The following is a 12,443-nucleotide window of genomic DNA, read 5'->3' as shown; positions in this document are numbered from 1 at the left end:
ACAGTATTGTAGAAAAGTGTTTGATTAGTTGATCTTATAAGTCATCGATCTTATAAGTTGATAAGCGATTGTCATTACGAGAGATAGATATATGTAGAGTATGACAAATGTAAATATTTATGTGGTACTTGTTTTTAAGAGAATCACAAATGTAAAACTTAAGCTTTTAAGACATTATATCTCTCTTGATTTTATTGTATTTATAACGTTTTTCTCTTTATCTAAACATATTTAGAGAGTCTATTTAAAAATTGAAATGAGGTGTCCACAACTTTTGAGTTAAGGGCCTGTTCTCTTCGGCATAAAACAGCTGAACTGAACTGAACTGAACTGAACTTATCAAAACTGAACTGAACTGAACTGAACTTATCAGAGCTGAACTGAACTGAACTTATCAGAGCTGAACTGAACTGAACTGAACTGAACTGAACTGAACTGAACTGAACTGAACTGAATTGAATTGAATTGAATTGAATTATATTACATTGAAATAAATTGAATGTAATAAATATATAAATAATATTTTAAACAATAATAATATGAATATTAAATAATAATTATAATGATAAGTAATAATGAATAATAATAATAGTTGTATTTTGAATATTTTAAATGATAGTTATAAATAAATAATATTAATAATCATAAATTAATAATAATAATAATTAATGATAGTAATGATAATTAATAATAATTATTTTATATTATTTGTATTAATATATTAATACTTGACGATGATATATAATAACAATAATATCTAAGAAGTAAATTAATATTACTATTTTAATAATTATATTTAATAACTTAAAAATATTTAGTAATAAAAATAATGATTGCGTTGGACCGCGAAAATTATACAATAAACCGTCTTGACGCGATTTGATTGGTTTATGGGCTAAAAAAAGTGGGTTTATTTGTGCTTTGACCTAAACCATGTTCCTCCTAATAATAATAGTAATAATAATTAGTAAAGCTACAATAAAAAAAATATATAGAAACAATAATAATAATAATACTTAATAGTAATGATATATATTTAAATAATAATAATAATAATAGTAATTAGTAAAATAAATTATATCAACATAATAATAATAATATTTAACAAAATGGTTATAAAAGAATAGAGCTGAACTGAACTGAACTGAACTGATCTGAACTGAACTGAACTGAACTTATTGGAGCTGAACTGAACTGAACTGAACTTATTGGAGCTGAACTGAACTGAACTTATTAGAGCTGAACTGAACTGAACTGAACTGAACTGAAAATAAGCTGGGGAGAACAGGCCCTAAGTAGGTTCACAATTCATCCATGCTCCACTTGTTATGAAACCTTTCTTCTTTGAAGGGGTCATGAAACTATATATGTAGACCTGGGAATTTTGGGGACAAGCAAGGGATTGTAGTTTGAGCTTCCAACAAATGATTAAAATCCGCTTTATTCAGTGGCAATTGAAAATATTTCTCGTTATTTTTAATCATATTATATGTTACGAGTATAATATTACATACTCAATTTAATTTATCTGAAAGTTGAAAAAGTTTATCATTTGATCTAGCTTCAACCTGTATCATATATGTTTTTTGGAGTATTACATCAATTAAATGATCGTCAGGTAATTTACATGATAACATATTATAGTATTGTTTTTTACATGATAACATATTATAGTATTGTTTCTTAAAAAAAATGTTGTCTAAGCTTCCCAAAAATAATTGACAATATCTTGCAACATATTGTAGACATCATGCATATTTACAAGTCAATTATATTTGAAAATCGTATAAACTTAGGGCCTGTTCTCTTCGGCATAAAACAGCTGAACTGAACTGAACTGAACTAAACTGAACTTATCAAAGCTGAACTGAACTGAACTGAACTTATCGGAGCTGAACTGAACTGAACTGAACTTATCAGAGCTGAACTGAACTGAACTGAACTGAACTGAACTGAACTGAACTGAACTGAACTGAACTGAACTGAATTGAATTGAATTGAATTGTAATTATATTACATTGAAATAAATTGAATGTAATAAATATATAAATAATATTTTAAACAATAATAATATGAATATTAAATAATAATTATAATGATAAGTAATAATAATGAATAATAATAATAGTTGTATTTTGAATATTTTTAAATGATAGTTATAAATAAATAATATTAATAATCATAAATTAATAATAATAATAATTAATGATAGTAATGATAATTAATAATAATTATTTTATATTATTTGTATTAATATATTAATACTTGACGATGATATATAATAACAATAATATCTAAGAAGTAAATTAATATTACTATTTTAATAATTATATTTAATAATTTAAAAATATTTAGTAATAAAAATAATGATTGCGTTGGACCGCGAAAATTATACAATAAACCGTCTTGACGCGATTTGATTGGTTTATGGGCTAAAAAAAGTGGGTTTATTTGTGCTTTGACCTAAACCATGTTCCTCCTAATAATAATAGTAATAATAATTAGTAAAGCTACAATAAAAAAATATATAGAAACAATAATAAATAATAATACTTAATAGTAATGATATATATTTAATAATAATAATAATAGTAATTAGTAATAAATTTATATCAACATAATAATAATAATATTTAACAAAATGGTTATAAAGAATAGAGCTGAACTGAACTGAACTGATCTGAACTGAACTGAACTGAACTGAATGACTGAACTTATTGGAGCTGAACTGAACTGAACTGAACTTATTGGAGCTGAACTGAACTGAACTGAACTTATTAGAGCTGAACTGAACTGAACTGAACTGAACTGAACTGAAAATAAGCTGGGGAGAACAGGCCCTTAGGTAGGGGTGTAAGTTATTTGGTTAAAAACCGAAAACCAAACCAAACCAAACCGAATTAGTAATTTGGTTTGGTTTTTTTTGAAATTTGGTTTGGTTTGGATTCAAAAAAATTATTTTTTCGGTTTTTCGGTTTGGATTGGTTTTGGTTTTGGAAAACCGAAAAAACCAAAAAAACCGAATTATTGTCACTTAAGATACGAATTTTGTCTATTATTTTTTTGTGTTTCTTTTTTTTGAATATTAATTACGAAAATACAAAATATTGTCACTTGAAATACAATTTATCAAAAAATTTGGTTTAAATTAGGTTTGATTTTTATCTTGGTTTGATTTAATTTCATTTTGGTTTGGTTTGGATTTTGGAATATGAAAAAAAATTGGTTTGTTTTGGTTTAGATTTTGAAAGATAAAAAAAATCCGGTTTGGTTTGGTTTGGTTTGGTTTTTGATTTCATATTTTGGTTTGGTTTGGTTTGGATTGAGTCGAATTTCGGTTTGGATTTGGTTTGGAAATTTCAAAACCGAATTTATTTTGGTTTGGTTTGGTTTTGACCTTAAACCAAACCAAAAACCGAACTTACACCCCTACCCTTAGGGCCTGTTCTCCCCAACTTATCTTCATTTCAGTTCAGTTCAGTTCAATTCAGTTCAGTTCAATTCAGTTCAGTTCAGTTCAGTTCAGTTCAGACCAGTTCAGTTCAGTTCAGTTCAGCTCTTGACAATACTTTTACTCTCACATATCACTATTCATTTCAGTTCAATTCAGTTCAGTTCAGATCAGATCAGTTCAGTTCAATTCAATTCAGTTCAATTCAGTTCAGTTCAATTCAGTTCAGTTCAGTTCAGTTCAACTGTTTTATGTCGAAGAGAACAGGCCCTTAAATATAAAATTAACTAGGAATGACATTTGAGTATACATTATCTATAGTTTTGTTGTGCATACATTGTTAAGAACATCCATATCCATAGTAGTGGGAATAACTCATTTACTAACAAGATTATAATTACCAAATTCAATAAGGGGTTAGTATATTAAAAAAAATCAATTGTTAATGTATTAAAAAAACAAAAGATCACATTATATCAATATATAATTTATAAATAAAACAATATTAAAATCTTTAGTCACTAACATAACTATAAAACATATCATAGTACAATCAATATCATGGACATGTTCAATCCATAAACTGGTTCAAGTAAAAAAAAAAACGATGTGTTCAAAACACTATCCATAACTAAAAGCAATTATAACAAAACTATCCTTAACTCCTTAATTGCGTGCATAAAATCACAAATTCTTCGTAAAACTCAACCAAATATTCAGATTATCAAATATGTGCACGGAAAAAATAGATAAGAAATACTATTATATAACTACTAAATATTTTTTAAGAAAATGATTGGTAAACAATTTGTCGACAAACAACCTAAATAAAAGACTTTTAGTCATTTTATTTCACGAGTCTAATCTTATTTCCGCTCCTATATTTGTTAACGAATTGTTTGCCGTTTAGCCATAACTCATTTAGTAATAAGGTAAATAGGTAATGCAACCTAAAAAGCATGACAGACAGGTTGGAGGCCTTAGAGGCCCACATGTTGATTCAGACCCTTGAGTTTGGGACAAAATACAATGAAAATTATTGAACCAAAAAAAGCTTTTACTTTAACTTTGACTCCATCTTTTCTTCTCATTTCTCTCTCCTCCCACTCTCTCTCTTGATGGTAGCCCACAAACACCAAACTCTCTCTAACACCAACAATCAACAATACTTTCCTCTTCTTCTTCTCTGCCTTCCCACTTCTTTTTTTTTTCTCTCTCCACACATCTTTGATTTTTGTTTGAGTAGCTCTTCTCTTTTATCTTTTCTATACAGTTAGTAAACTCCTTTTTTTGCTGCTCAAAAACCCTAAAGTTTTGATCTTTGTAACTCAGGTATGGTTTTTTTTCTTTGTAATTGGTCTTTTATGATTCTGGGTTTTGTTGGGTTTTTCCCCCTTTTTCATTTTCATGGATTTTTAGCATCTGGGTGTTTTTTATTTTTTATTTTTGTTAAGAGGGGTGTTGGATCCATTCTTACAGTAAAGTTTTTGATCAATTTAAGTGGGTCTATTGTGATTGATGGGATCTATACATGCTTTTTGATTGACCCTTTTGTTTTCTTATGTTTTTGATTACTCTTTAACTTTTTATTTTTATCAACTTGCTCTTATCTACTAGTAATTTGTCCTTTTATGATCACTTAGAGCCATTACTTGGGCGGCATTTCTACTGATTCATCAAATTGTCTTGCTCTTGGACAAATACTAATGTACCATTTATTTTGTGGGGAGTGATTTGAACTCTTTTCTGTTTGTTGAGGTAAATGTGTGCAATTTTTGTTTGAAATTTTCTGCTTGGATTCTGATGCTTTTGATTTTTTTTCTGGAGTTGAGATTTTTTTGATCTTGCTTTAATCTGCATGCAGTACTTTTTTTGATTGTTATTGCTTCAATCTCTCGTGTATTGGATATTAATGTTTGTGCACTTTCTGATTGTTGTTATGTTCAATTGAAGGATGATTGTTTCAGATTATCAAGTTATTAGTTTTTACAAGATTGGAGAAACAAGATTTCTAAAGGATGATCTTTGAATTTCATAGTTTCTTGTCAGATTACTTGTATGTTGAATTTATGCTTGTTAAAGGGGTTTAGAGGGAATACGTGTGTCAATTTAGTAACTTGTTGATCCACTTTCTGTATATATTCTCAAATTAACCATATGGTATTCCTGAGATACTCTGGTTGACTTGTTTCAGACATAGAGTTGATTGATGGATTTAGAAGTGGAAGATTATGGAAATGCAACTGGTGGGATTGATGGATTGAGATTATTGGTTTAGTAATGGGTATGCAGAATTTTGTCCTTCTATTTCGTCTGTCTTTAACTCAATGGCATCAAAATCAAGTGTGAGAACTTCTCCGGATAGGCTGAGGAAAACCACTGGTTCTCAAGTTCATGAAGGTAGTAGTCGTAGACCTTCACCTACGCCAACTAATAAGTCAAGCAGATCAGACCCGATTACCCCAAATAGGTTACCTCCATCTATGCAAAATGCTCCACCAAAGCAAGTTGTCAGTGATGTTATGGATGAGAAGAAGTCATTACATGCTTATCAGAAGGGGTATAGCAATGGTTTAGCAGATAAGTTTGGTTCTAGTTTGTTGTTGGCTGATGATGACCAAGTTCCACCCGGGCTTTCTGTTCAAACAAACGGGACTAGAGGATCATTAGAATGTGGTTCTGAGGATGAGAAGAAAATATCAGAGCAAGGAGTTGGATCATCTTCCGCCAAAATTAGTGATAGCACAGGAAGTATTGCGAAGACTAGTAGTAGTGCGAAGACTAGTGGCCGAGCTGAATTTGTTGAGAGTGGAAAGAGTAATATATGCCGAGCTAGCACAAGCAGTGATGTGAGTGATGAAAGCACTTGTAGCAGTTTTAGCAGTGTCAACAAACCACACAAAGCGCAAGACATGAGGTGGGAAGCGATCCAAGCTGTCCGTGCACGAGATGGAGTCTTGGGATTAAACCACTTCAGGCTTTTGAAGAGGTTGGGATGTGGGGATATCGGAAGTGTCTATCTGTCTGAGCTAACTGGTACTAAATGTTACTTTGCAATGAAGGTTATGGACAAGGCATCTCTTGCAAGCCGCAAAAAGTTGCTCAGAGCACAGACAGAGAGAGAGATCTTGCAGTCACTGGACCATCCCTTCCTGCCAACTCTTTATACTCACTTCGAGACAGAGAAATTTTCATGCTTGGTTATGGAGTTCTGCCCAGGAGGCGACTTGCATACACTGCGGCAGAGACAACCTGGGAAGTATTTTACCGAGCAAGCTGTAAAGTAAGATCTTCATTCCTACTACAATTTTGACATTTCCTGCATGATGGATTATCTTTTTGGTGATCTCCTTAGCTAAAGTACGTTGAATATTAATTTCATTTACCTGTCATGTGCATCTTTTCTGTGACTGGGGAAGATTTTGGGTATCAGTAATGTGAATATGTGATTGCTCTATATTTTCTGTTGACTTCCTGTAAAAAGTTCCTTTGTTTCCCCGCTTTGTTATAAGGGTTTTTTATTTATCTTGAAAAGATCTGGATATGTGCAACAGTGCAAGTGTATGTGATTTCTGGTGCCAATTATATCTTTAGTAATGTTTTAGTTGCATATACTAAATTTAAGTTTTTTCAGCTTGAGTAAATTGTATAACTACCATAATCATACCCATATCCTGTTCTGAATCTTTATAGCATGATATATCGATTTGGATTAAGTTGTGCTGCTAATGGTTGATGCTTGGTGACTCCTTAAGTCCTTATAGCCGGCAACTACAAAAATGTTATGCTAATTGAACTTGTTATAATGTTTACTTGAATTTTTAACGAGGCTCAGATATCCTTTGAATGGAAGGTGCATTAGAGAATTCATAATCACAATGATGGCAATTGAAAAAGAAAACAATTTCCAAGTACCTTATACTGTTGTACTTGATATCAATATGGCGGGAGTTTGGCCATTATATCTCTGCAAGATCACTCCTTGTACTTCACATTTCGATGGTGTCAATTAGAGTATATGTTAGACAATAAAATCAGGATATATGTGATCTTGTTCATGAATTTGGTGTCTTTATGTATTTAATGGAGTTTAGAAGATTTAGGGACCTTCAGATAGTGTTGCATTACTGTGCAGAAGATATACTGTGCACGGTGTATGTTTGTTACTGTGTTAGTCAACTAAATGACCACTTGGTTTTTAGGAGTGTATATCATCCTCTCTAGTTTGTATGAGTGTTAATGTGTTAGTCAAGCAGTTAAAGATGTATTATATGCTCGTGAATTGATATAACTTCAGGGAACATTTTTGTATATCAAATATGGATTGACGATTCTCTGGCTATTAGAGCATTTCTTTGGTCAAATTGGGCAAGGTAAAGACTAGAATTTTGGACTAATGGTGGGGAAGAGGTGAATACTTATGTTGTAGTGGGACTTTAGTAGTTGTCTTTTTGTACACTGGATGATCGTATGGCTTGCTGTTGTATGCGGTGTTGATCACTTGCAATGAGGAAAGGTTACCCGCCAGATGCATGATTGATAAAGTTTTGCCGAATGGTTTGTATGCAAGTCAACCTCCTCTAGTCCTCTACCTTGCAGAAATTTATGAGGGGCAAAAAAACCTCTTTATCTGTAGCAATGTTGATTGAGACTTGCAAAATCGCTAGGGAATCGGTATATGGTAATTGTTGAATATTTTGCTCTTGAGGGTGCTATTGATAGGCAGGTTGGAAGATCCTTGGTTTTTTTTTCTTCTTAAACCTTCCTTTTCCCTTAGGCTTTACATGTCAAATATAATGTCACCTACCTTGCTCAGTGCTTGCTTTATGTAAGCTGGATTCCTTAGTTCAATATAGATGCTCACGAGCTATCTTATTGCTTAAAGAGGGTCCATTTATCAGACAGTACATCTTATTCTTGTGCAGCCACTTGTTTCCTGATCTTAGCTATGTTATTAATCATCTGCTATCTAATCATGCCAAACACTACCAAGTTTATTGTAGCTTTAATAAGCCTAACCTGGAGTATGGGTCTTGGTTGCCGATGTGCATCTATGGCTGCACAGCTTATCACATACCAATATAGGTATGTTATCTTATGCTGGAAACCACGGCAGTAGTATGGTTTAGTTTGCTCTATTAGGCTGATCCTGCATTTACGTCAGATGTAAATTTTGCCAAGTTATCATGACAAAGGTTGAATTGGTTTCATATGCTATCCAAGTTTTGAAGAATTGTCAGATATTGGAATTTGGTCATTGTATAGTACTAACCTCTGTTTTTTTAGATGCAACATTTGCCTTTTTGGTAAGTGGATTAAAATAATCAAATGTTGCATCTGATAAAAAGCAGTGGTAGTATTATCATTTCCTGAATAGTGAAGTACGACAACAGTAAATATAAGTTGTGGCCTAGGGAACAAATACTTTCGGGTACTTCTCATATTCTATTAGTGCACATGTTTCTTGACTTGTGGAATAGCTAGGGGACCAGGGGTCCATGATATGCCAAGATACAATGTTAGTGGCATGCCACGGTGCCACCTCTTAGATATGGTTGGTCAGCATCATACAATGTTTGTTGATGTACTTGAAAGATATTTTCTTGGTTGCAGTTGTCACATTTCAGGCACTGGCTTTGTGGGAGAATCTTCATTTCTTGTTACATCTTTTACTTCGTGTTTATCATCATGCATAGAAAAAAAGTGGGTGAAGTTGTGATTTTATGGAAAAACTATGAAGTATGAACCTACCATCTTGTTGCTAAGGCTCTTTCATGACGTTTGTCTTGCTTAGAATTGGTTATTTTAGAATTGGTTATTTTATTTGAAATGCAAAAACTCAAAAAGTTTTTTTTATAAACTCCAGACCATTGGTTTATATAAGCTTATTCTTTACATTCCTTTTTCCATAACCGTGCAGGTTTTACGTAGCAGAAATCCTCCTATCTCTGGAATACCTTCATATGCTTGGTATCATATATCGTGACCTCAAACCAGAAAACGTCCTGGTGAGGGATGACGGTCATATTATGCTTTCCGACTTTGACCTATCACTTCGGTGTGCAGTCAGCCCCACACTAGTCAAGTCAGCATCAGTTGAGAATGAAGGCTTAAAGAAGAGCTCCGGTTACTGTGTCCAACCTGCCTGCATTGAACCCTCTTGTATTCAACCTTCTTGTGTAGCCCCCACAAGTTGTTTTACTCCCCGCCTCTTTTCAAGCAAATCCAAGAAAGAGAAAAAATCCAAACCAAAAAATGAGGTAGGCAACCAAGTTAGTCCACTACCTGAGCTCATTGCGGAACCCACAAGTGCCCGATCCATGTCATTTGTTGGAACCCACGAATACTTGGCACCCGAAATCATCAAAGGCGAAGGACATGGTAGCGCAGTTGATTGGTGGACCTTTGGGATATTTTTGTATGAACTCTTGTTTGGAAAGACGCCATTCAAGGGATCGGGCAATCGGGCTACCCTCTTTAACGTTGTCGGTCAGCCTTTGAGGTTCCCGGAGACGCCGGCTGTCAGTTTTCAGGCACGGGATCTTATCAGAGGCTTATTAGTGAAGGAACCACAGCATAGGTTGGCCTACAAGCGAGGTGCAACAGAGATTAAACAACATCCTTTCTTTGAAGGTGTAAATTGGGCTTTGATCCGGTGTGCCAGCCCCCCGGAGATCCCAAGGCCGGTGGAGTTTGATCGAATTCGTGTTCCACCTGCGTCGTCAAGTGAGAAGGCTGCTATGCCTGTTGGTATGCCGGACCAGAAAGGGTCCGATAATTATTTGGAATTTGATTTCTTTTAAATTATTTAGCTCATTGCTGTTTGTTGTTAAACACTACAGGTATAATGTCAACGATTATGAACTTTAGGTTTTTTTTTTTTTTTTCATGTGGTTTATATATTGATCATATGTTTGTTGAAGTTGGCATTGAAGGGTTGCATAATTAGAGTGGCAGAAGTTGAATGTTCTTTCAGTGAATATGAAATGTTCATACGTCTTTTTACACACTTTTCTACAGTAGGACTGTAATCTTTGTTGTCAAAGCATTTTACTCCGTACACACTTTTCAGGCTGCAGTTGTAGACTCGTGGTAGCTATTATAGATTTGTAGCGTCAGCTGTTGTACTAGTTGTTAGCGATTTCAAACAATTTCTAGTTGTTAGCGATTTCGAAGAATTGCTTTGTACATCAAAAGGTTGTAGCATCACTATACCTTTTCGAAGCACTAATTCTACCTTTCAAAGCCATCTAATGAAAAACACTTGTGTGAAAACTTACCCTATTTCTTTCAATTTTAGTAGAGTTTTGAACGATCTACGAATAATTAGTGAAGTTGTTGTCAAATCAAAGAGACTTGTGCGGATGTGGTCTTATTAGTGTTGATTAGAAGCTTTGTTCAATCCTCAAACCTAGTGATTGTTTTTCCATATAGTAATTATTTTCGACCTATTGTATATTAACTCTTCTTACTCTAATTTACCATATAAAATTTATCGTTTTTAACATAGTGACCCATTTGTTCATACAGTCACCATTTTCCCCCTATAGTTACATGTGCTAGTATCAAGTCCAGCTACATGTTTATCTAAGTTTTGTATTTGCCAAATTGGGCTTAAAGCAAAAATTTATTCATAGGGCTGCTCTATCTCGTGCACACAATCGAAAATATGGTTGACATTTTGCTTAAACACACACACGTTCATCTTTGATAAGATTTGGTAACCGTAGCTTTATTAAGAATACAAAGTAATAATGTAGTATGATATCTATATATATATATCTAAAATTCAAGACAAACAAATGTCATGCTGCTACATGTACTCTCTCCTCCCTCACACAATCAAACGAGACATTAAACAATAAAAACGTGTGTTTCAAGATTCAAACCTATGACGTATCTTTTGATATGCTAATGCTCTAACCAGCTACACTACAATATATAATCATGTTGGTCTTTGCGAAAGAAGAAATCATTTAAAGACGAGACATTATTTCTATCTCTGAAAACTTCAAATACACGTTGATAAATAATCCGGTGCGTATTGTCCGAAACAAGAACTAGTTATAGAAATCAAACTCAAAAGGTTGCAAGTTGCAACAAATATGACCTTAAACCATATGGTCTAAAGTGTCAAGGTCTTCTTGGGGAAGGGAACTACATGTTTTCCGAGAGTGACTTGCTGCTTGACGACGCTCCAAATATAATCTTTGTGAGTAAATGCACACTCTTAAACAACAAGTAACTAACATGGAGTTTGACATGTAGAAGGAACTCACCTATCTATGACACTTAGCAACATTGCCCAAATCTTCCTCCAATTTCGCCACCAACCACTGGTCTTGCAAGATTTCCTACTAAGCTTCCTTCAGGCACCACAGGGATGTATTACTTGAAGCCCAAGTTTTTGTATTAGAAGTTATTAGTCCGGGAACTTAAACAAAAAATTACACCTTTCGTTACTATTTGTTCTTCCTATAATTTTTTTCACTCTAAAAAAATTCTAAATAGAAAAAACAAATAGAAACAGAGGAAGTATATATAACAGTCCCAAAAACAAGTTCGTTTAATTAAGCAAAATAAGTAAAAAGTAAATTAGTTTGACAAAAAATGAATGACCTTTGTTGTATAGAGTCACTACGTGTTAAATTATGAGAGTTTAATGATTTTCGTTATTTGTATTACTGTAATTAATAGAGTTTATATACATTCTAATAGTATAACAAGGCCTTAGGCCCAAACTATAAAACACAAATATGCAAATCATATATACAAGGTCCAATACTACGAGATATAACATCAAAGAGGGAAATTATTCTGGTACTAGTAGCTAGTTAGCAGTATAAAAACTCAACTCTCGAGTATATCACGCATAATTGCATACAAAACAATAATGCTATTTTTTTATTCCCTTGTTTATTCAAATGAGCTCTAAATGAGTAGATTAGCTGAAAATGAGTAATTAAACATATGGTTATTTTGATAAATAATA

General features: G+C 33.0%; 1 protein-coding gene across 2 annotated transcripts; it reads left to right on the top strand.

Annotated features, from left to right (window-relative positions):
- The first annotated feature begins 4,522 nt into the window (after positions 1 to 4,522).
- On the top strand, positions 4,523 to 10,458 carry LOC104891988 (serine/threonine-protein kinase D6PKL1). 2 transcript variants are annotated; one of them, XM_010677783.4, is made up of 3 exons: positions 4,523 to 4,783; positions 5,646 to 6,734; positions 9,372 to 10,458. In XM_010677783.4, the coding sequence occupies exons 2-3, from the start codon at positions 5,779 to 5,781 to the stop codon at positions 10,252 to 10,254; spliced, it is 1,839 nt and encodes a 612-aa protein (XP_010676085.1). In that variant the 5' UTR covers positions 4,523 to 4,783; positions 5,646 to 5,778; the 3' UTR covers positions 10,255 to 10,458. The 2 variants fall into 2 exon arrangements, with proteins under 2 accessions (XP_010676085.1, XP_010676086.1); XM_010677784.4 differs by lacking the exon at positions 4,523 to 4,783 and adding an exon at positions 4,894 to 5,209.
- Positions 10,459 to 12,443: the final 1,985 nt, after the last annotated feature.

Source organism: Beta vulgaris, chromosome 4 (assembly GCF_026745355.1).
Source record: "Beta vulgaris subsp. vulgaris cultivar EL10 chromosome 4, EL10.2, whole genome shotgun sequence".
Lineage (NCBI taxonomy): Eukaryota > Viridiplantae > Streptophyta > Magnoliopsida > Caryophyllales > Amaranthaceae > Beta > Beta vulgaris.
This window is presented reverse-complemented; position numbering and strand designations above follow the sequence as displayed.